This window comes from Jaculus jaculus, chromosome 10 (genome assembly GCF_020740685.1).
Source record: "Jaculus jaculus isolate mJacJac1 chromosome 10, mJacJac1.mat.Y.cur, whole genome shotgun sequence".
Lineage (NCBI taxonomy): Eukaryota > Metazoa > Chordata > Mammalia > Rodentia > Dipodidae > Jaculus > Jaculus jaculus.
Genome location: NC_059111.1, coordinates 108,143,923 through 108,169,090, shown reverse-complemented (window position 1 = coordinate 108,169,090; position 25,168 = coordinate 108,143,923). Strand labels below are relative to the sequence as shown.

The 25,168-nt window shown below is 45.5% G+C and overlaps 2 protein-coding genes and 1 long non-coding RNA gene across 5 annotated transcripts in view; 1 reads left to right on the top strand and 2 right to left on the bottom strand.

The window, feature by feature from the left end:
- Nucleotides 1-4,406, bottom strand: part of Cul1 (cullin 1) — a 116,120-nt gene extending 111,714 nt beyond the window's left edge. The window contains exon 1 of one of the 3 annotated variants that reach the window (XM_045160290.1): nucleotides 4,292-4,406. The gene's annotated coding sequence lies outside the window, so the exon portion shown is untranslated. Of the gene's footprint in view, nucleotides 1-3,519; nucleotides 3,654-4,107; nucleotides 4,156-4,291 lie in introns of those variants that run through there. The other 2 variants (XM_045160288.1, XM_045160287.1) reach the window with 2 other exon arrangements.
- On the bottom strand, nucleotides 3,257-3,959 carry LOC123463990 (spidroin-1-like). The gene is made up of 2 exons (XM_045160086.1): nucleotides 3,948-3,959; nucleotides 3,257-3,865 (listed from the first exon to the last, which is right to left on the bottom strand). The coding sequence occupies exons 1-2, from the start codon at nucleotides 3,957-3,959 to the stop codon at nucleotides 3,257-3,259; spliced, it is 621 nt and encodes a 206-aa protein (XP_045016021.1).
- Nucleotides 4,257-21,033, top strand: LOC123464013. Its single transcript, XR_006639307.1, has 3 exons — nucleotides 4,257-5,119; nucleotides 13,607-13,786; nucleotides 19,449-21,033. It is a non-coding gene; the product is annotated as an uncharacterized LOC123464013 (long non-coding RNA).
- The last annotated feature ends 4,135 nt before the right edge of the window (nucleotides 21,034-25,168 follow it).

Here is a 25,168-nt window from a genome sequence, read left to right as displayed (position 1 = left end):
GAAGATCTCTAGTCAGAAGTCAGCCTGGGTTACCTCTGTGAGACTATGTCTTAAAAATATAACAAAACAGCACAGCAGCAACAAATCTCAGGGAGAGGTAGCTCAGTGGTTGAGCCCTTGCCTAGTGTCTTACAGGCCATGTTAGGTGACCCCGCATCCCATAGAAGAAATTCTGCTTTAAAAATGAGGAAATACAGGCCCAGGTATTAAACTCAAACTATATAGGCTCCATCCACATCTTTTCACCTAAGCAGGATATCCCCTCCCCTGCCTCTTTTTGCAGAGGCTAGAAAAACACCTGTGTGAGCTTTATAATTCTGTGTATAGTGTGTACTAGCAAATGTACATAGTGTACCTCCTTGAGTTTCACCCAAAGTGATTTACTTTTAAATATTTTTAATTTATTTGAGACCGAGAGAGGGTTGTGGGCCAGGGCCTCTTGCCACTGCAAACAAACTCCAGACACATGTGCCAGTTTGTGCATCTGGCTTTACATGGGTACTGGGGAATAAAACCTGGGCTGGCAAGCTCTGCAAACAAGTACCTTTAACCACTGAGTCGTCTCTCCAGACCTTGATTTATTCTTTAATGGTAATTTCTTAAATTTTGAAACAAAACAACACGACTCCCCCACATACACCTACCTTACTGATAAAATTACCTGAAAAAATTTTAAAAGCAAGATGAACATTGAATTGGCCCCCAAATGGTTAACAACCTTTTATCCAGAGCTATCTGAAAGGCAAGTTTAAAACAAAGCCACTGATTCCCAAAGATATTCTACCATGACTGTTGGAATGAGTAGAAAGGACATGCGTTGAGAGGTATGGAGGGGTCAAACACAAGCAGAAACACATTCAAGTTCTAGGCGTCTTTTTTTTTTTTAAAGTTTGTGGAATGGCAAATAGCTATCCCTCCAGTAAAGTTCATCTTAATATTGCATGCTGAAATGAAAAAGGCATACTGCCTCTGCTTCTGGGTCACTGCAAGTGACAAAGCAGTGGTACCACTGGGCTGGCCTGTGTTCCCAACAGGGCACCCTGCTTCACTTCAAACGTGGGGCGTGGGGGGGGGGATCTTATTGCAAAAACAAAGTCTAAATAGCAACACCTTAAAAGTAAATTGATTCAATTTCACAAGTTGGGTTTTCCCCTTGACTTCCACAGCTTTAAAGAAATTTTGAGCATTCTTTTGTTTCGGCACAGTAACTAGATATTTGAGGGTAAAGGAAGAACAAAAAAGATGACAGACTTTACTGTAGAAAAGCAAACAGCCTAATAAAGCTTGCACTCTTAACCAGCTGAACAGCAGTGGCTATTTCCTGTAGCCAAAATCAGGGCAGGTGGTCAAATGGCAGGATTAAAATTAGTCCTGAAAGTCATTCATTCAACTGAGGCACCATGTAGACAAATTTTTTGCATTACTTTACAGATGCAAAAATGGACTGTCCAGTCTTCAATAAGTTCATACTAAAAATGTATGGGAAGGTTGCACTACAGATTAATTAGAGCAAAGGTAAGGTTCAAGGAACAACGGACTCTATGTAGTATCTAAGGACACCTCATAGCATCAGCTCAGACGTCTGACAGACTCACCAGGAATGTGGGGCACACCTACCTGGATTTCGGCATGCAGCTTTGGGAGGGAGGGCAGATCTTAGAAACTAAGAACATCTTGGCATATCTTAGTTTGGGTTTTTTTTTTGGGGGGGGTGAGTAGATGGTTTTTTAAAAAATGATGCCAATGAGGGGGGAATAAAAAAGTTATTAGAAATCAGTTCAGCCATTCCTCTCAAGCTTAATGAGTACTCTCCTGAACCTCCAAAAGTGGGCATAATAGAAGTTAATGCATGCCAGTCTTGTATTTGCATGTTTGTTTGCAAAGTGATGTAACGATTTCAACTTATTATTGGAAGCAACAAATAGAAGTTTTAGATTAAAAAAATAGCCCCAAACCTTTTCAAACAAAGAGAAAAAAAAAATCTCATTTCGTCTTCTTACATATCACGAACGATTTTACTTTATAAACCTCACCACTTTGCTATACAAAATACACAAGATCTTCCAGAGCTTTGGGAAAGTCTGGTAAATTTTCAGGTATATCCCAAAATGAAGTACTCAACTTAAAACGGCACACTATTCAGCCTGGCGTTCAGATAAACTTAGGTCCTAGAAGCTTGTGGCTTCCAGTCAAAATGAACTTAGATCCTCTACTTAGTAAGTGCATTTCTGAAAGAGTGTGATCACTTATTCCACTCTTCATTTTTGACTGTTTCAATGGTACTCCAACAAAGAGCAATTACATACAAAAAATAAATATGAGAGTAACTAACTTGACTGCATTTCAGTATATGCACCCTAACTACTAAGGACTACACGCGAGAGCAGGGGCCCAGTCAGAAAAGGGAATCTTCTTTCTGGCAGATCTAGGTAGAGAGAGCCTTGAACTTTAGGAAGTAAGCAAGCTCAAGGAATGTGGATAAGCACTTCCATCTTTCTTAATTACGTGTCTACATCACAGGTGACAGGAGAAGGAGGGGGTCTTTCGGGGTCACATGGGCCTTCCGAGTCGAAGTGCGTGAGCCCCGAGCCTGGGGACCCCCGACACTCTGTCTCTGGCCAGGCGCCCGGTTACCTTTGGGGTCAGAGCGCGCGCTCCCGCAGGAGCCGGGGGCGCGCAGAGGCCGCCGCTCAAGGCCCAGCGCGAAACGAGGGTGGGGGGGGGGTGTCCCTGGGGAGGAGGGCTCCTTCCGTTTGGGAAACCACGATGGCATCCCTGAGCGCCTGCTGGGCCCGTCCCCCGTCCCCTAGCCCTTCCCCAAGAGAACGGAGCAAAAACAGACCAAGTGTTACTCAATAATAATGCCCTGCACCGTCTCAACAATGCGAGCGGGGGGACCCGAGAGCCGCGGGCAAGGAACCGGAAAGCCAGAGCGCACAGCGCGGAGGCGCCTCCCGCGCGCGAGCCCCGGCTTCCCGGAGAGCACGAGTACGACTGCAAGCGACGCCCGGGGTCGGAGGAGGGGGCGGGAAACCAAGGAGAAAAAGAGCAGGCGTCCCGCTTCCCGCCGGGGTCTTCGCACGAGGCGACGAGCAGACGCCCGAGCGCCGGGCCAGGCCTCCGAGCACCGAGCCTCGCTCGCGCCCGGGCAAGGAGGCCGGCGTCACCAGGCCGCTGCCGCCGGGCGCGATCAATAGGGCTTTAAATAGTAATTATAATTATTATTGTTATTTTCTCAGTGCGTAGCCGGGCCTGGCTACCGCGGCCCGGGTGGTGGATTCAGGCCGGGTCCCGCCGGCTCCTCGTTACCCTCCGGCGTCCTCCGCCCACGAGCGGTTAAGCCCGAGCCGGCCGCCATTCCGTCCAGCCCGCGGCTCGCCGACTCACGGCCTCGGCCGGTGCGTGGGGCGCGGGCCCCAGTCACTGCGACACCGCGGCTCGAGCCGGGCCTGCGTCGCCGTGGCCCGCCTGCCTCCCTCCCGTCCGTCCCTCGGCCCTCTGAGGCCGCCGAGAACTCACTCGCATCTCCCGGGCCGTGTCCTAAAACAACTCGGGCGACCGTGTCCGGCTCGCTCGCTCGCTCGCTCGCTGGGCCCGAGCCCTTGTGCAAAGCCCGTCCCGCCAAGGTCTGGCCGCGTCCCTCAGCCGCCCGGGCCGCCCCGCCTGGAGCTGCGTGCGACACGGCGCCCGCCTCCTCCGCCTCCGCCTCCTCCGCCTCCGCCTCCTCCCCTGCCCGCCCGGCCCGCCTCCTCCCGCCGCCGCCGCCGCCGCCGCCGCGGGCACCGCGCAACCTCCGCCCTCTCGCCGTCCCTCCGCGGCTCTCCGCCCTCCCGGCTTCACCGGCTCCGGCCACGGCGGGGAGAAGCTGTGGGGGAGGGCGGAACGCACGGCCATCGGCGTCCCGTGGGCTCGGGGCGGGGTGTGTGTGGGGGGGGAAGCCGGGAAACCGTCGCCGCCATCGCCTCGGTGGCCGCGGCGCGGGAGGGCGGGACCCCCTCGTTCTCGCCCCGAAACCGCCCGCCGGCCAGAGCCCCGGGGCCGTCCGCTCGCCGGGGAACCGAGGACGGAGGGATTTTTTTTTTTTTTTTTTTTTTTTTTTTTTTTTACCTGCACGTCCCGGGGCCTCAGCCGCCGAGCCGGCCCCGTCGGGCGCTTTCCTTCCTCCCCGCCCCCTCTCCCCCCCCCCCCGCAAGCTCGCTCGTCCGCCGCCAGGTTTTCCGGCGACCCTCGCCCGGGGGCCGCCTCGGAAGTCCCCGCTTCCCGCCACTTCCCGGCTCACGAGTGGGCCGACCTCAGGTCGGGGGAGGTGGGGGCGTGCTCGGGACGGTGAAGAAACTTCCGGAAGCACTGGAAGGAGAGAGGGGCTTCGGCCTGCCGGCTCCCTCCGCTGCACGCACTCGCCCTGGGGCGGACATGGAAACACCCAGCGACCAGCCGAGCCTTGTGCCTCCCGGACTGGGAGATGAAACCGGGGGAAATAACCTGCGACCGCCGCCTGGTGAAGTCACAGAGACAGGCCGCCCCCAGGTCAGCGTCAGCGCGGACTCCCGAGAGACGTGCAGCCCCTGCTGCTCCCCCGACCTCCGGTCCACCTGCAGGCCCTGGGAATCTGCTCCTGATAGCCCGAACTTTAGATGTTATTTTAATGATTTCCAAAAGAACAAACTAGGCTTCCCTTTTCAAATCTTTGAACCAAACTCTCTCTTTTGGCAGCTTTTGACAGAAAATAATAATTTACTTTTAGTCTCTGTGGGGACAAATGAGTAGGAGACTGTTTCCACCCGGGGAAGGCAATGGAATCGTATTGTTTAGCCTGAAGTAGCTAATTGCACTCATTGGAAGTTAGCTGTCATACCTGGAATACTTGAAATCGATGCACATTTTAGCAGCACAAACTGCCACCAGGCTTCTTGTGGCTGAGAGGCTGCAGAGAGAATGGATTCACCCCACACCTACCTAGAGGCAGCTGTTTTAACACTCTTGGCTCACATCTGTCGTCTTATTCCATGAACAAGCAAGGAGGATTTTAAATTAGCCCATCTACCAGGGCAAAAAATGTGATGGATATAAGTTCCTGTTTTCCTTCATACTAGAACAGTCCAGAGAACCTAATACCACGGTAAGACAAAAATCTTCAGCAGAGCTGAGGACAGCCCCCAGAGTCCATAGTTGTAGAAGGCACCAGTGTCCCTTTCAGAAGGAACATCCCCAGTGGCTTATGTGGTCACTTCTATTGAACTGTGGTCTTTTGTCAACAACTATTAAGTATCCTTAGACCTGTTTGAAGTTCCATATCCAAGTTATGCAATTCTTTGATTTGTGCAGTGGTTTTAAAGTTGTTGCTTTAGATCTCATCCTTCTCAACAACCTCATCAAAAGGAAGATGCATTTAATAACTTCTTTTTGTAGGCACATGGTAAGAGTGGAGATAAAAATAGGTTCAACCCTGTGGACTACTATACATATTAACCTTTATTTTAAAAGTCATGATTTCTGGGCTGGAGAGATGACTTAGTGGTTAATGCGCTTGCCTGTGAAGCCTAAGGACCCAAGTTCAATTCCCCAGTAACCACATAAGCCAGATGCATAAAGTGGTACATGTGTCTGGAGTTTGTTTGCAGTGGCTATAGGCCCTGGCATGTCCATTTTCTCTCTCTCAAATATTTAAAAAATCTTACCATTACTGGCTCTTGTTTTCTTCAGGTGACAACTTACCTCACCTCCATATTCCCTAACTTGCCCTCTCCATCCCATCATTTTGTCTGGTTTCCCACAGCTGAATATGAGAGCTGAAGGCATCAATTTATTACTGTTTCCTCCAACCTGTTTGCCCTTAACTGCAAGCACTGAGTCCACCTGCACCCCTCTCTACTTCTCACTGCCTTCACTCATGGTTTTTAACTCTGTTATCCACCTATTAGCACTGCTGAACTTTCCATCTTCCTAGGGCCTCTTTGCATCCCCATTGCATCTACTTACCCAATAGAACAAGGCCATCTGCTGTCTTTCCATTTCCACTTCTTGTCATCTTCCTTTCCTTAGTCTTTCTCCATCTCAGCAAAACTGATGCCTTTCTCAGATGAGTCAAAGTTTGAAAAGATAGCTTGATAGATAATCAGAACCAAAGTCCAAAACAGCCTCAAAAGACTGCATCAGGCTGGATGTGGTGGCACACACCTTTAATCCCAGCACTTGGGAGGCAGAGGTAGGAGGGGTGCTGTGAGTTCAAGGCCACCCTGAGACTACAGAGTGAATTCCAGGTCAGCCTGGGCTAGAGTGAGACCCTATCTGAAGAAACAAAAATAAAAACAAAAGACTGCATCAGGCCAAAGTCAGCAAGAAAAAATGCAGCTGTCAGGTTCTGGCTTCAGGTTAGAGGGAACCAGAGACTTGAACACCAGGAGAAACTGGCGGGATCAGGAGGGACAGAGAGAGGAGCTCTAGAACCCTGGGCTAAGTGGGGGCTTAAAGGTTGTGGGGAGAAGACGTGGCAAACTGAAAACTGACCTGCCAGAGAGGGGCCTTGGGATGTGACTGAGGCTGACACTGGAAGCGGGAGGAGGGGGGGAAATCTCTTCTCACAGCAGGTATACTCAGTTACCATACCTAGTCTAAATATGACCAGGTGGGAGAAGAGGAGGGAGGAGACAGCTCTATCTCTTAGGATAGCTTCACAAGTCAAAAACAATAGACTTTGGTTTATACCCAGATTTTGTCACTCAGTTAAGTCAACTATTACTGGGACCAAAATACCTACCTCACTGCATTCTAGTTCTTTTTCTTTCTTCATTTTCCACATGTTTTGTAAATCAGATAAACCTATGGAGGAAAAAAAAATACAAAAAAGATTTCCCATTCACTTGGCATCACAGAGCTGTCCTTCACCTTAGAGAAATCCTTTATTTTGGCTCAGTCTTTGGGGAAAGTGTCATTCTCACACATCTTTCCAGTGAAACTATCAAAGACTCTGAGATACTAGGGAATTTGCTCCAAATCACTGAGTTGGGTCAGTGGCATAACCTAGTCCTTGCATAACTGCTATATTACCAAGACATTTTCCCATACTGTATTGCTCCTTTAACGTCTAAAGAGTTTTCCTGGCTCCCATTTCTTCCCTGTCTTCCACCTGCAAGTGACTGCAGGTGGTTCCTTCTAAAGCAGATACCTTCATCTTCTATCTTTAACCTTCAAAATTCAGTGGTTCTCTGTTGTTTATAGGGTGGAGTCTAAACTGACCTGGCACATAAAAGTTACCATCTTTCCTTTTCCAAATTTATTTCCAGTCTCTTCCTAGAAGGAACTCTCAGCTCATTCTAATCCTGTTGGGCCTCCTGCCTGGGTGCTGGTTCCAGCTTTGACTCTTCACTTAGGAATGCTTGCTTCTGTTTGTTCCCTGAACACATAGGAGTCCTCACCTTCTGTTCTCCATCTCTAAATCATGAATGGGCTTTGAAGCTCACCTTGTGCCATCTACACAAGCTTTCGTTCTCTCTCCCTTGCTGCCCACTCTTCACATGTGCCCTTAAGCTGGGTGATCTCTGCCTTGGGGATAGACAGATCATTTCCTAAATTTCACCAGTTCCTTCAGCAACTGAAGCCTGCTGGGAGAATATTTGTTTGCGACACATAAGAAAGGGTACTGAGCCACTTGACTAGCCATTTGGATTATTTTTCTCAGATCTGTTCCAAACTAAATTGATTTCTGTAGGTTGGTTCCTAAACTGACTTTGCTTTAGAATTAAACTGAAATCTAATTACTAATTTCAGGGGTCCCTTCCGGACCTACTGAATTAAAATTGGGTGTAAAGGAGCAAAAATAGAATTTGAAACTGCCAAAGTTTAAATGTTGGCTTAACTAATATTTGCTGGGTAAGTTTGAGCAATTATTTAACTTTTCTGTGCTTCATTTTCATCTGTGATATGAGGATGATAACAACTCTTACAGGTTTGCTGACAATTAAATACTTGATAATATGGGGCTGGAGAGATGGCTTAGTGGTTAAGGTGTTTGCCTGCAAAGACAAAGACAACCCAGGTTTGATTCTCCAGGACCCCTGCAAGCAAGATGCACAAGGTGGTGCACGTGTCTAGAGTTTGTTTGCAGTGTCTGAAGGCCCTGGTATACCCTCTCTTTCTATGCTTCTTTATCTCTCTAAAATAAAGTAAATATTACCATTATGATGTTTACATTAGTTGTTTTTCTCACTGCTGCAGCAAAATGCACTCAAAAAGTAACTTGAGAGACAGGCGTAGTGGCGCACGCCTCTAATCCCAGCACATGGGAGGCAGAGGTAGGAGGATCACCATGAGTTTGAGGCCACCCTGAGACTACATAGTGAATTCCAGGTTAGCTTGGGCTACAGTGAGACCCTACTTCAAAAAAAAAACAAGCAAACAAACAAAAAAGTAACTTAAAGAAGGGTTTATTTCAGCTTATAGTTTAAAGGGATATATCCCATCATAGCATGAAGGGTGTGGTGGTACGAACATGAAGCAGCTGGTCACATATTCTCAGTCAGGAAACAAAGATAAATGCTGGTGTTCAGCTTGCTTTCTCCTTTTTTTAAAAATGTTTTTATTGTTTTAAATATTTGTTAATGTGAAAGAAGACAGGGAGGGAGACAGAAAGGAAGAGGCAGGTAGAAATGGGTGTGCAGGGCCTCCAGCCAGTGCAAACAAACTCCAGATGCATGCAGCACCTTGTGCATCTGGCTTATGTGGGTTCTGGAGAATCAAACCTGGGTCCTTAGGCTTCATAAGCAAGCACCTTAACTGCTAAGCCATTGCTCCAGCCCCTCCTCCTTTTTTTTTTTTTTTGGTCTTTTGGTTTTTTTGAGGTAGGGTTTCACTCTAGCCTCGGCTGACCTGGCATTCACTATGTAGTCTCAGGGTGACCTTGAACTCATAGTGATCCTCCCAACTCTGCCACTTGAGTGCTAGGATTAAAGGTAAGCCACCATGCTTGGCTTCTCTTTATTTATTTATTTATTTGCATATTTATTTATTTGAGAGTGACAGACAAAGAGGAAGATAGAGAATGAGCGCAACAAGTCCACTAGCCACAGGAAGCCAACTCCAGACACATGCGCCCCCTTATGCATCTGACTTACGTGGGACCTGAGGAATTGAGCCTCACACCATGGTTCTTGGGCTTCACAGGCAAGCACTTAAGCCACCTCTACAGCCTCTCTCCCTTTTTTAAATATCTTTATTTGCAAGCAAAGAGAGAAATAGAGAATGAGGGCCAGGGCCACCAGCCACTGCAAACAAACTCCAGATATGTGCCACTTTGTGCATCTGAGGAATTGAACTATGGTCATTAGGCTTTATAGGCAAGCACCTTAACCGGTGAGTAATATCCTTAGCCCCATGCTTTCTCCTTTTTATTCAGTCTGGGAGCCTAGCTGATGGAATGAAGCTGTCCACAGTAAGGGTGGATTGTCCTACTTCAACCTAGTCTAAAAACTCCTTCACAAACATTGCCAAAGACTTGTCTCCTACATGATTCTAGGTTCAACCAAGTTGGCAATTGATATTAACCATCACAGTAATGATAATGATTCTGTAATGAACCAGGGCCAGTTAGGTTGGGAACTACATCTGTAGATGTAATGAACAATGCCTATGCCTCCTCTTGCTTGAGTTTCAAATGTCACTGTTTCAGAATTAGGCATTACAATAAGTTCTAATAAACCTCATTTGTTTTCGAAGTAATGCAGTTGTTTGATTTTGTTTTGTCTGTTGATCTGGAACCTATGTGGCCCAGACTGGCCTTTAACCTATGTTCCTCCCTGACTCCACCTTCTGAGACACCTGGAGCTTTGAAACAACAGTGTCTGTTATGTTGCTCAGGCTGAGCTCTAATTTCTGTGTTCACATGCCTCAGCCTCCAAGTAGGTGGGACTATAGGTACCTTATATACATACATACATACATATATATATATATATATTCTGACCACCTCAGATTTTTTTTTTTTTTTATGGGAAGAAGGGATTTATTTCAAGTTTACAGATCCAGGGGAAGCTGGCTCCCTTTCACAGATCCAAGCAGAGAGAGAAAGCACCAGCAGCCAGCAAACATCAAAAAGCAGCAAGCACAGGGCTGGGGAGATTGCTTAGTGGTTAAAGCACTTGCCTATAAAGCCAAAGGTCCTAGGTTCAATTCCCCAGGACCTATATAAGCCAGATGCTCAAGGTGGCACATGAGTCTGGAGTTCATTGGCAGGGCCTAGAGCCCTGGTGAGCCCATTCTCTGTCTCTCTGTCTCTCTCTCTCTCTTTCTCAAATAAATAACCCACTGGAGAAGACAACTAGAGTTGCTCACCATCACCTCAACTGCCAGGGGACTCTGTAGACCTCTGGAGTTTTCTCTCTGGGCAACTGGTACCCTGCAATGTTCCACTACTTCAGAGGGCACACATGATTAGCCTTGACATTGTTCAAGTCTGCCCATGAGGTGCCCACAGTTCAGATGTGCAGGGTGCAAGAACAACGGAGGCCTGACTTTCTTGACTAGATGGCAAAGGATGCTGTGAACAGCCTGCAAGGCCAGGCAGAGACCTGGAGCAGGGATGAAAGCAAGCCCGAGACCTCAGAATAGAGGGCGTATGGATGGTGTGCCACAGGAGATGGGGAACACCCATCAGCATGAGTGTGCAGCCCCGTGGACCGAGCCCACAAAGCCATGGAGCCCCTGATTCAACCGCCCCAGGGTGTCCAGGACCACCTCAGATTTTTAACAATATATATAATGATATAAATGTTAGAAAAAACACAAAGTATCTTAAAAACTTCAAAATGGGGCTGGGGAGATGGTTTAGCAATTAAAGCACTTGCCTGCAAAGCCTAAGGACCCATATTGTACTCTAGATTCCACATAAGCCCAACACACAAGGTAACACAAGCGCAAGTATGTGCATGCACACAAGGTAGCACATGCATCTGGAGTTGGACTGCAGTGGCTGGAGGCCCTGGCGTGCCAATTCTCTCTCTCTCTCACACATACACACATAAAAAAAAGCCAAAAGCCAGTCTATTGCACTTGCCTCAAAAAAAAAAAAAAAAAAAAAGAAGGAAAGAGAAAGAAAAATTAAAGAAGCCACTGAATAGGAAAATCCAACATCAGAAGCTCTGGCATCTGTCTAGTAGCTGACCTGGAACTTGCTGTCTAGCTCCCGGCTGGCCTTGAACTCATAGCTCTTCCTCACAGCTCCTCCCACTTCAGCCTTCTAAGTACTGGGACTAAATGCATGTGTCACCACACCAGACCTCTACCCACATTATTTATTTATTTTGGTTTTTCAAGGTAGGATTTCTCTCTAGCACAGGATGACCTGGAATTCACTATGTAGATCTGCCTACTGCTTCCCAAGTATTAGTATTAAAGGTGTGTGCCACTACCTGGCTATCTGCATTTTTAAAATGAAGTTAATTTTTTTTTTCCCCTGAGGTAGGATTTCACTCTAGTCCAGGCTGACCTGGAATTCACTATTCTCAGTGTGGCCTCCAACTCACAGAGATCCTCCTACCTCTGTCTCCCAAGTGCTGGGATTAAAGGCGTGTGCCACCATGCCTGACTTAAATTTTTTGTTGCTATTGTTTTGGCCCAGGCTGACTTGGAATTCACTATGTAGTCTCAGGGTGGCTTTGAACTCACTGCGATCCTCCTACCTCTGCCTTCCAAGGGTTGGGTGCATGGCCCACCATGACCGGCTTAATTTTTATGTCTTTTTTTGCAAGCAGAGAAAGAGAGAATAGGTACACCAGGGCCACTAGCCACTGTAAACACTCTGAAGATGCATGTGAAGTGCATGCACCGCCTTGTGCATCTGGCTTACATGGGTACTGGGAGATCAAACCTGGGTCCTTTGGCTTCACAGGCAAACGCCTTAACTGCTAAGCCATCTCTCCAGCCCAACCTGTATTTTATTTTTTTAATTTATGAGAGACAGAGAGCAAGAGAGAGAGAATTGGTGCACCAGGGCCACTAGCCACTGCAATTGAACCCCAGACGCATGTGCTCCCTTGTGTGCATGTGTGACCTTGTGCACATGTGCCACATGTATCTGGCTTATGTGGATTCTGGGAGAGTCAAACCTGGGTCCATCTCTCCAGCCTCCAGCCTCCAGCCTCCAGCCTGTATTTTTTAAAGAAGTATTTTCTCTACAAAGAATCTTATCAGCTATTAAAAAAAAAAATCTGCAATCTTTTATACTGATGCTAATGATGAGCTGGGCTTGGGTTCACATTCCTAGCAAAACGATTACCCGAGTCCACGTGCATGCTCTCCACACATGACAGGATAGCCATTAACTATTCATCTCCATCTCGACTCTCATTCTCTTCCTCCTCCTTTTCTTTCTCTCCTTCCTCCTCATCTTTTTGCAAATTCTTGGAGGCTGCGCTTACTAGAGCTCTTCTGGCCTGCTTCACCTTGACCTTGGGTGTAGTATACAGCAGTACCCTTTTCCTGCTTCACCTTTGCTTATCTAGCTCTGTGTGATTGTTTGTCTGACTGTTCAGACCACATTTCACCCCGTTTTTTTTTTTTTTTTTGAGCACCTTCAGTGGTGGGACCTGAATGCTCACTTTTGATCTTTTGGTGATGTTCAGAGCAAAACGGGAAGAAAGAAGACGGTGGTCTTTCAGGAGCACTGTGATCTTTTTCTTCCCTTTCTCACGTCCTTTGGGGAAAAGCACAATCTTTCACCTCTCAGCCAGCCATTCAGCCATAGTGAGCTTTATCATTTTTTCCATGTATGTCTTCAAGTTTTAACTTTTCCTTTGAAGACACAGCTTTCTGTTTCTTTTTTGTCCTTCTTGTGGCATGTGAAGACAGTTTGACCCTTGGTTTGTTGGGATCTCCTTCCCTATGATGACAAAGCACTCCGGTGGGAACTATTCATCAGTGTCCAATGTGGTGGCTGGGTCCTTCAGAGGGGCTTCCTTCCCAGGGCTGCTGCATGGACTCGTTTCCAGATTTTTTAAATATATGTGTTGATTCAATCCAAAATGTGAAAGATACATTATTCACTTAAAGAAAAAAAAGTAGGGCTGGAGAGATGGTTTTGCAGTTAAGGTACTTACTTGTCTGTGAAGCATAAGGACCCAGGTTCAATTCCCCAGTATACACTTAAAGCCAGATACACAAGGTGGCCTATGCATCTGGAGTTCATTTGCAGTGGCTAGAAGTTCTGGCATGCCCATTCTCTCCCTCTCCCTCTCTCTGTCTCTCTCTCTCAAATAAATAAATTGAAATAAAAATAGTCCCTCTTACAACTTACAACACATCTATATAGAAAGGCTCCTCGAGGCAAGTATTCAAAGGAAGCAGGAAAGTAATGAAATAGTATCATGATTTCTTCCACTTCAAAGAGCTTTAAACTCTTGAAGAGGCAGGATTTTAAATTTCTTACATAGCTCATTTTGGTCAATCTAATGTCAATGAAACAAGATTTTAATGCCGCCTTGAAGTAACCCAAGGTAAACTAGGAAGACAGTGTTTTCTTACCAAAGACACAGACTGCCTGAATGGAGACCATAGTATTAGTAGATTTCGCCTTCTCAACTCTTTTCCTTCTCTTTCTTCTCACTTTGCTTCCCAGGCTAGCCTCACGATCCTGCTTCAGCTTCCCAAGCAGCCGGTGCTGAAGGAGAACCTCACTGCACAGCTGGTTCTCAACCCCTGACTCATCTATTCAGTGCCTAACAGCTTTGCTTTTACTGCCTTGAATCTCACCAGAGTCTTTGGTACCATTTCTTAAAGACTCACCAGCTCCAAGAGGGTAAGAGGGCTCAATAATCATTCACAAATCTGAACTAACCAGCTGAATCAACTTGCCTGCCTTCTAACAGATAGTAGTACCTGAAAATGGAGTGTTTCAGGCAAATCAGGTTTGGCAGAAACAGCGAGTGCCTGCGGCAGGCTGAAGGCCTTGTCAAAGTATTCTGGGTAGAAGAAAAAAGCAAAAGAAGGAATGGAGCTGGACACAATGTTTCACACCTGTAATTCCAGCACTGGGAGGCTAAAGCAGGAGCACTGTTAACTCATGGCCAGCCTGAGCTGCAAGTGAGACCCTGTCTGGAAGAAAGAAAGAAAAAAAAGCAATAAAGAAAGGAAAAGACTTAAGAGTTTAATGTGTCCAACTTCTCATTTTGTGTATTGCCATTTCTAGGCCTTTTGTTTCAAAACCTAGAAAATGTTGCCATGAGATAGTCATTTTTGAACTCTTCCCTTTGGGGGAAGTGCATTAAAAATCATAGCTAATTAGATTGGGAGCACATGAAATTTTTATTTTCTTTTTTCTTTTTGTAATAAGGGAACATGTTTTTATTTATTTGAGACAGAGAGAAAGTGAGAGATAGAGAATGGGCATGCCAAGGCCTTCAGCTGCTGCAAACGAACTCCAGACATGTGCACCCCCTCGTGCATCTGGCTAACATAGATTCTGGGGAATTGAACCTGGGTCCTTCGGCTTTGCAGGCAACCGCCTTAACTGTTAAGCCATCCTTTCAGTCCCTCTCTCTCTTTTTTTTAAAAAATATTTTTTGTTCATTATTTATTTATTTATTTGAGAGTGACAGACACAGAGAGAAAGTCAGATAGAGGGGGAGAGAGAGAATGGGCGAGCCAGGGCTTCCAGCCTCTGCAAACGAACTCCAGACGCGTGCGCCCCCTTGTGCATCTGGCTAACGTGGGACCTGGGGAACTGAGCCTCGAACTGGGGTCCTTAGGCTTCACAGGCAAGTGCTTAACCGCTAAGCCATCTCTCCAGCCCCCTCTCTTTCTTTTTTAACAGTATTTTTGTTTATTTATTTGAGAGAGAGAGACAAAGAAGCAGACAGAAAAAGAAAGTATGGGCATTCCAGGGCCTCTTGCCGCTGCAAATGAACTCCAGATGCATGCACCACTTTTTGCATCTCTACTTACATGGGTACTGGGGAACTGAACTCAGCCCGTCAGGCATCACAAGCAAGCATATTTAACCACTGAGCCATCTCTCCAGCCCTTAATTCATCTTTCAGTGATGCAATCTAGTCTCTGAGAAACTATTCAGAGTTCTAGAACACATTTAAATTGACTTCTTTCAGGAACCTTTTTATAACCCTCTTTACGTCAACCATTCCCATGCTCTTAATTTAAATCAGATATCATTCTTTTGTGAGTCTATTGTACTGTGATCATGAGTTAAAGGCCAGCCTGGGGCTATGGAGTGAGTTCCAGGTCAGCCTGGGCTAGAGTGAGACCCTCTCTTGAAAAGACAAAAGGAAAGAGGGCTGGAGGGATGGCTTAATGGTTAAGGCCTTTGCCTGCAAAGCCAAAGGACACAGGTTCGATTCCCCAGGATCCATGTTAGCCAGATGCACAAGGGGGTGCACACATCTGGAGTTTGCAGTGGCTGGAGGCCCTGACGTGCCCATTTCTCTCTCCCTCTTTCTCTGTCAAATAAATAATTTTTTAAAAAAGGAAAGAGCCCGGCATGATGGTGCACACCTTTAATCCCAGCACTCCAGAGGCAGAGGCAGGTGGATCACCTTGAGTTCTAGGCCACTCTGAGACTACATAGTGAATTCCAGGTCAGCCTGAGCTAGAATGACACCCAACATCAAAAAACAAAAACAAAAGTAAAAAATAAAAATAAATAAAGAGTCTCTACTGTGCATCTCTGCCTCCATCTTGTCTCTCCCATCCCCAGGCCTGATTTTCTAGCTGCTTTCCAGGCCTCTCTACTTGAATGGCCCTCATTTCAGACCTCATTCAAAGACCACTACTAATACTTCTTCCCCCCAACTCATCCTATACCTTGTTAATTAAAAAATACATATATATCTTTTTGAAAGAGAGAGAAAGAGAGAGAGAGAGAGAGAGAGAGAGTGAGAATGGGCATATCAGGGTCTCCAACCACTGCAAATGAACTCCAGACACATGCACCACCTTGTGCATCTGGCTTAGGTGAGTACTGGGGAATTGAACCTGGGTCCTTTGGCTTTGCTGGCAAGTGCCATAACTGCTAAGCCACCTCTTCAGTCCCTTTTTTTTTTTTATTTTTAATAGTGTTACCACATTATTCAAGGTAGAAGCTTATTATTGTTATTGTTGTTGCTGAGTTTTACTCTGCTCTCTTTCTTACTCCTCCCTTTTTGGGCTGTGCTAGAGATTGAACTCAGCATCCTGTGTACACCAGGAAAGCACTCTACACTCTACTACTGAGCAGTATCTACAGTCCCCTTACCCTCACATCTCTTATGAAGTCTATTGAATTCAGCCCTGTGTTAGCTTTCATTTGGAGCCTCTGCTCTGATTCGCCATCCACACGGCCATGACATCATCATTCTGTAGTGTGACAAGGGCTTCAAAGAGAGGCAAGGTAGCAGGAGCTCTGCAGCTGCAGGAGCCAGGCTGAAATCTCTGCTCTCTGGTTTACTCACTCTTTGACCCTGGGAAAGTTATTTTATCTGTTTATGCCTCGGCTTCTTCATCTATAAAACAGAAATAACCACCAGATGTGGTGGTGCACGCCTTTAATCCCAGCACTCGGGAGGCAGAGATAGGTGAATCACAGTGAGTTTGAGGCCACTCTGAGACTACATAGTGAATTTCAAGTCAGCCTGGGCTAGAGAGCGAGACCCTACCTTGAAAAACAAAAACAAAAAACCATGAATAGTACACACAAGATAGGTTTACGAAATATGTTACGGTATTTCATGGTGGGGGATGTCTGACATGTAGGAAGAATTAGTACATTACTTTCATGCTTATATCACTCTCCTAAACATATTAAATTGCTTCACCTGTCAGAACAACATACAACAGTGATCTCCACAGCCAGGCCTTGGTTCCTCTCCTCAGAATCCCTTCCTGTCACATTGTTTCTAGACCGTCTGCAGCAGTCATGTGACTAGGCTGAGGTTCCCAAGCCATGTGAGTTCTGGAAATTTCCTTTGTTGGGAATGCCCTTCTTTTTTCTTTCTCTAAGGAAGCACTAATCATTTTCCAGACTTCAGGGTCAAATTCTATCTGAAATTTTCTCAGCTGCTTTTCCTCTTCTCACTGTGTTCTGGGGATTTTTCATAAACATTAGATGCAAGACCTCTGGAAAACTTCCACACCTTGAATTTTCTTGTCAACAGCCAGCGTTAGAGCCAATAAGCTTGTGTACATGCACTCATGTTACACACAAAGTATATTTTGGATTATTCCAAATTTTCATTGGCGTAAATTGGAAAGAACATTCTAGTCATGAATGATGAAGTGTGCTTTCCAGGTCATACCACATTTTTGTCAGGAAAAACTTTGTAAAAGCCAATCACCACTTTTGATTTATATGATATATTTTCAAGAACTGCTATAGTATTTAGAGAATGTGAACACAGGATTCAAGACATTTCAATGACCTTACAGCTTGGTTTCCTTGGTGTGTAAGGTCAATTGCTTTTGACTCTTCACTATGGGGATAGAAAAATAGGATGGAAGGAGCCTGAAAACTAGAGCCCTAAATTAATTGAGAATAAACAGAACAGATATTATGGGGAAAATTACTTTGCCCCCCCTTTTGTTCCTGTGGGATGGTAATGAAGATATATCTTTAGAATTTTCAAAATTTTCTCTGAACAGCTATTAAGAATACATATTTAATTCAGGGGTAGAATCTGGATTACCAGCTCTGGCTAGTTATGCTGACCAAGTGAATTCAGAAGCCAAATTCTCATTATACCATGAAAGCTGCATATTGTTTTGGCTGATGATGTCATAGAACCTTGGTCTGGGCCAGATCATCATCTACAGAAAGGTCATTCTCAGGGGTTGTCTTTTCCCAGGATGAAGATGCCATTAGCCTAAGTCTGCCTCTGTGCCCCCAAACAGTTAAACACAATGGAGACATGCATTATGAGGTTCCCCTTGAATAACCTGGCAGGGGAGCAAGAGTTAGGAGATGGGTGGAAAATCAGCAACCAAATATTCAAAAGAAACAATTGGTAATCTTCCCCATTGTTCTCTGAAATATTTCCCTACCTCCTTTAGCCTCTGCCTTTTTTTTTTTTTTAAGGGACAGTGAGAATGAGAGAGTCAGAGGGAAAGAGTGCCAGGGCCTCAGCCACTGCAATTGAACTCCAAACACTTGCGCCACCTAGTGGGCATGTGAGACCTTGCATTTGCCTCACCTTTGTGTGTCTGGATAACTGGGATCTGGAGACTGGAACATGGGTCCCTAGGCTTCACAGGCAAGCACTTTAACTGCTAAACCATCTCTCTGGCCCTTCTTCCTACTTTTTTTTCAGTGCTGGGGATCAAACCTAGGGCTTTGTACATGTTGGGTAAGTAATCACTGAGTTACCATGCCAACCCTTAACCTTTTACTAAAAGATTAGAACTAGGTAAGTATTCAGCCATCTAATCCCTAGTTATCAAAAGACTGTTGGCCTCACTTCCTTTAAGTTAGGAAACACCACTCCAATAATGCACTGTAACTTTAATTGTAAAGTCCACCAAGACTGCCTAAAAGAAGCTGGTTTTGGAATAAAATTCACTTTGACCCACAGATACTTAGAACACATGTTCTCCTGACAGATTAGGGAAAAAGGCATCCACAGTGAACATAAAACACAGTTAAAATAAAGGGATTTGTTTGTGGATGTGTGTGTGTGCGCATGCACATATGTGTGCATGTGTATATAGTCTGGTCTATGTGTGTGCATGTGTATGTAGTCTGGTATGTGTGTGTGTATAGAGTTATGTGGTGTGGTGTGTATGTGTGTGTGTGTGCACGTACATGCATGTGCATTTGTAGTTTGAGTGGTGTGGTATGTGGTATGTGCAGGTGGATGTACAGATACACACACTGTATGTACATGGTGTATGTGAAGGCCAGAGGAGAATGTCAGATGTCCTCCTCTCTCACTCACCCACGTATTTCCTTGTCTGATCCTGAAGGTCAGTTTTTGTGAGCCCCAGCAGTTCTCCAGTTTCTGATACCTGGGGTTATAGGCATGCGGACACCCAATTGTTTACATGGGTGCTGGAGAATTAAATTCAGACAGTCTCAGGCCTTCATGCTTCTGCCACAGATGCTGTTAGCCACTGAATCCTCTCCCCAGCCCTAAGGTGCTCCCCCCCACCAATTTATTTAAAAGAGAGAGAAAAAGAGATAGAGAGGGAAAATGGGTGCACCAGGGCCTTCAGCTGCTACAAATGAACTCCAGACACGTACACCACCTTGTGATCTAGTTTTTGTGGGTCCTGAGGAATTGAATCTGGGTCCTTTGGCTTTGCAGGTAAGTGCCTTAACCGCTAAGTCATCTCTCCAGCTCTAACATGATTTCTTTTAAAATCTCAGAGTATCCAAGGGTTTGAGAAACAGAGTCAAGCCTTTACTTATAGGTGTTTCTAAGTAAGCACTTGGTGAACTGCTTATTAACTGACCTACTTGTCTTTTATCTTCCCTAAAGCCAAAGAGCTACACAGTCACTTCCCCAGAGCGAGATGTAACCCCACTGAGGTCACTCGAGGTCACCTTTTCCAGTTCCACGCACAGTGCGAGAAGGAAGAGACTCCTTCAGGACAAAGATGGGACTTGAGTTTCCCAGCCTCCCCTCCTCACAGGAGGCAAGACAGCCCTCCTGCCGCCCCACCTTGCTCTCTCCAAGACTCTGTATGGAACATATGGTCATCTTGGGATGGCCTCTGGCCAAAACAAACCTATTCTTCTGCACCTCTTACTGTATTTCATGTTGTCTGGTTGCCAGTTATTTAGGAGCACAGCAGTGACCCCAGTTCCACAGTTTGTCCCCAGCTTCCTTTCCTTGGCTCACTTCCTGCCCATCTCCTTCACCTTGTCACCTGCGTTGAGCAGAGCCCTGTATCAGCAGCACCCCTTGCTTGTTCCTTCCTCTGAGTTTTCCTCTGCCTTGCATGCTTTTTGTCCTCTGGGTCCATCCACCCCTTGCAAGAATCCTTGTCCCTCACATCCGTGGCCAGCTCTCCCCTCATCAGACATATTAGGGTCCCATTCTCTTTTGCGTCCTCAGTGTATTTTGGACCTGGAGAGAGTCTGCAGTTTTGTATCTCCTGAGGCTTCATGTCTGTTCATCTTTCTCTTTCTCTTTCTCTGTGTCTCTGTCTCTGTCTCTCTCTCCCTCTCTCTCTCTCTCCCTCTCTCTGTCTGTGTGTACCCATGCACATGTGCTCATGTCTGTGAAGGATAACCTCAGATAGCGTTCCCCAAGTGCTGTCCTCCTTTTTTTACAGACAAGGTCTCTCACTGGCCTAGAACTCACCAATTAGGCTAAACTGATTGCCAGGCCAGTGAGCCCCAGGAATCTGCTTGTCTCTGTTTCCTTAGGACTCAGATTACAAGTATGTCACAATATCTGGCTTTTTTTTTTTTTTAATGAGGGTTATGAGGATCAAACTCAGGTCGTCATGTTTCCACAACAAGCACTTTACCACATGAACCTATCTCATCAGCCCTCAACCCCCCAATATGAAGATGTGCTCTTCCACAAAACAAAAGATTTCAATTTTGATAACATCCAGCTCAACAAACTCTCCTCTTATGCATCATGCATTTTCTCTTCTGCTGTTAAGCCTGAGAATTGTTCTCCTGCCTGCTGATTCTCATAAAATGTCTCCCAAGACTTTTTCCTAATGTGCTATAGTTTTATGATTTACATTTAACTGTGGGATCCATTCTGGTTCACTTTTTTTTCTGGTTCATTTTTATATGGAGTATGGAGTGTATGCCAAGTTTCATTTCTTTGCCTGTGAATATTTGATTGCCCTAGTAGCATTTATTGAAAAAGCTGCCATCCTCTATTGGATTCTCATTGTAACTTTGTCAAAATGTTATAGAACATATTTGTGGGCTACTATATGTGGGTTTTCAAGTCAGTTCCACTGAACCATGTGTCTAGATGCTTTGAGAGCCTGACATGTGACTTCTGTTATATAATACCTTTGGTATATTGTCTAGCAAACAGTGCCATCTAACTTTGTGTGTACCACATAGTATGTATGTGGATGTGTATATATGTATATATATTTTTATGGGGGGGGTTGAGGTAGGGTCTCACTGTAGCCCAGACTGACCTAGAATTCACTGTTGAGTCTCGGGGTAGCCTTGAACTCACAGTGATTCTCCTACCTCTGCCTCCCAAGTGCTGGTATTAAAGGCATGGTCCACCATGCCTGGCCCACGTAGTGTATTTTTAATAAATGTTTATTGAAAGATAATACTAAGTGTATTTATGCACAGGAGTTAAATTAGGAATTCTTAGAATTCTGGGTCCTTGAAGCCTCAGCTTGGAACTAACTTTTTCTGGGGCCTATTGACACAAAAACTAGTACCCACACATGTCCTTCAGTTCCTGAAAGCATCTCACCTATTCAAGAGGATTGCATACTCCCTGCAGGCCCCATTCCTTCCACACAGCTTGGGCTCTAAGCCCTGCCCCAGCCAGACCAGCAGTGCCTGCAAAACTAGGTAATTCCTCTGGTGCACCCGATGGGCCGAACCTCATCTTCTCTAGTGAGACCTGAACTTGTCTGACTTTGTCCACCCACCTCTGAGATCACTGGATCTCCTTCTGTCTTAACAATGCTCTTCATAATGAAGTCTTGACATTCACCTTCCCTGTTTAACCTTCCATGTAGTTTCTGTCTCCTGCATTACCCACACTGCCAAGGTATGTGACACATTTATTACCTTTACCTGTTAGTGTCCCTATGAGACTAAATGTATTCGTTAGCTTTCTCATCGTGATGACAGAATCCCAGACACAAACAACTAGAGGACAGAGGCTTTATTTGGCTCATGGTTTCAGAGGATTCTGTCCATGGTGTTTGGTTGCTTCTGGGTGGTGAGGTGGAACATCCTGGTTATTGGAGCATATGGCAGAGACTACTTGCCTCATGTTAGACAGAATTCAGAGAGGAGTGGAGCTAGGCCCAGGTATAGTCCCCAAGGATATGTCACCAGTGACCTATTTTCTCCAGCTGGGCTCTACCCCACCCCTCCCTCTCTGAGGACCTTTACAACTAGACTGGGCTGACCCAGGTAGTCCAGGATCATCTCCCCAAGAGCAAAGATCTGTCAACTTAATCACATCTGCAAGTCTCAGTTAGCATGTAAAGTAGCATATTCCCAGGTTCCAGGGATGCTTCCCACCCCACCCACCGTTACTCACAGTTCAAAGGACAGTCCAGCTGGCTCTCTGGCCTCACCCACTTGCAGAACACCCTTCTCTTATCACTGAGAGACTTCTTGTGTTCTGTTTACCCACATGTTTATCATCTTTGGAGAAGGCCTGTGTTGGTCATTATTTTTGTCATGGTTATTGCTGTAACAAATAGCTGAAAGGAAACAACTTAAAGGAGCAAAGATCTATTGTGGCTCAGAATTTCAGTCCACAGGCAAATGGAGCCATTTCCTTTAGGCCTGACATGAGGCAAAATGTGGCATCCGGAGCAGGTGGCACAGGCTATTCACTTCATGGCCACCAGAAAGGAGAGGGAGAGAAAGACAGGAAGGGGCCATAGACAAGACACTCTTCAAAGACATGCCTCTAGAGATCTACTCTTCCCCCCAGATCCTACCTCTTACCACTGCCCAATAATACCATCAAATTATGAATCTATCAATGGATCAATCCATTAAAGAAGCCAGAGCCTTTATGATTTATTTATTTATTGAGGTAGGGTCTCACTCTAGCTCAGGCTGACCTGGAATTCACTATGTAGTCTCAGGGTGGCCTTGAAGTCACAGTGATCCTCTTACCTCTGCCTCCTGAGTGCTGGACTTAAAGGCATGCACCACCACACCCGGCTGGGATTCTTATGTAAACCATAACAGAACCCTTTATACTTCTTTGATTGAAACATGAATCTTTTCAAGGTTGCTTTCTTAATGTGTTCAATCTCCTGTTCTATACTGACTGCAGCATAGGAAGAAGGGTCTCCCTGCATTGTCCTGGCTTTGGGTTGCCATATCCAAGCTGATCATCTCTGCCTTCATTGTCTTCTTCTCTTGAGAACCATGGCCCTGCTCTGGGTTAGCACTACACTTATCAATCACATCTGGTCCCACCCCCATTCCTTCCCCCAAGCTCATTTCTGTTCATTCTTCTACTCTCCCAGGAGACCTCATAGAGTGTGAAGGAGACTTATCCCATGCAAAGCCCAAGTCCTCTCAGCCTCAGCTCCAGTGACTTCACGTCTACTGTCATGGTCATCCTCTGGGTCTTTTTTCATCCTTACATGGAAAATTTAAAGGACAATAGCCTATGTTCCCATCATAACTTCTGTGCCATTACATCTATCCCATTCCTCATTCCTAAAACATATTACTACCACCCCCAGCAATCATGACACTTACCAAATTTATAGTAGCTGACAAACCATTGCCTCCTCTGAAAGTTAAACAAAGAATTACCATGTGATCCAGCAATTCCTCTCCAAAGAACCGAAAGCTCAATCAGACATTTTCTCATCCCTGTTCATAGCAACTATTCACAGCAATTGTTCACAGCAGCTAACAACAAACTCAGCTACAGTAAACTGGTAGGATGAGTGGGTGAAATGTGGTTTATTCACACAATGGAATATTATTCAGCCTCAAGGAAAGACATATATATATATATTTTTTTTTTTTTGTCTTTTTTGAGAGAGAGAGAATGGGTGCACCAGGGCGTCTAGCCACTGCAAAGGAACTCCAGATTCATGTGCCTTCTTGTGCATCTGGCTAATGTGGGTACTAGAGAATTGAACCAGGATCCACTGGCTTTGCAGGCAAACGCTTTAACCACTAAGCCATCTCTCCAGCCCAGGAAAGACGTTTTGACACATGTGATACAACATGGATGAACCTTGAAGATTATGCTAAGTGAAACAAGACAGACATAAGATGGCAATAACATATGATTTCATGTGTATGGGTGTGTCTACAGTAGTCAAGTTCACAGAAACAGAAAGTAGAGTTGGGGATTCCCAGGGGACAGGGTAAGAAGAAATAGGAAGTTATTATTTACTGGGTACAGTGTTTCAGTGTGGAAAGATGCAAAAATTCTGGCCACGGATGGTTATCATGTTTGAACCACAATATGAAGAAGGTATTATATGACACATACATGTAAAAATGGTTAAAATTGTAAATTTTGTATTGTATCGATTTTCCATAATAAAAACTCCCCATAGTTTTGGATTATTCAATACTAGGGTGAAGAATAGAAGGTATTTTACACTTTTATACACATATTTGCAGTGTCGTTCTTTAATTTTGGGCTGTCTGGTTTGTTAGAATGAGCAGAGAATTGTTAGGCAAATTCAGTTCTCCTTCGCTGCCTGAGTTTGGAACATCAGAAGATTGAACTTAGAGTCTCATGCGTTCTTGACAAGCTCTACCACTGAGCTATATCCTTAGCCCCAAACTCCCCATATTGCAGATGAGAAAAGCTAGGGCTCAGAGAGAGAGAGGTAAAGTATCTCGCTCAAGATCCAATGAAGGTCATCAAATTAGATACACTCAAGCTTGGAGCTATGGTATGGACTCAAGCACTTTGATTCCGGAGCTCATATGCTTAATCAGTGTTCTATTAAGAATGACTGGGGGGGTGGGGGAGCTGAAGAGATGGCTTAGCAGTTAAGGCACTTGTCTGCAGAGCCAAAGGACCTCAGTTCAATTCCCCAGAACCCATATAAGCCAGATGCACAAGGTGGCGCATGCGTCTGAAGTCCGTTTGTAGTGGCTGCAGGCCCTGGAGTGCTCTCTCTCTCTCTCTCAAATAAATAAAAAATAAAATACTTAAAAAGAAAAGAATGACCAGGACTAGGAAATGGCTGCATGAGTAAAGTGCTTGCCATGCAAACATGGGGTACCCAAGTTTGGGTCCTCAGTAGCCACGTAAAGTGCTAGGTGTGGTGATGCATGCATGTCACTCCAGCGCTGGGGAGGTGGGGATGAGAAGACTCTGGAACTCAATGGTTAGATAGTCTAGCTGAATTGGCGACTTCTAGGTTCAGTGTGAAATTCTGTCTCAAAAAAGAAGGTTGAAAGCAACTGAGGAAGACACCAGATGTCTGCTGGTCTACTTCTGGCCTACACACACACACACACACACACACACACACACTTTTCTGCCTGCTCCTATGGCCAGCCTTTGGGCTAAAAGGCACA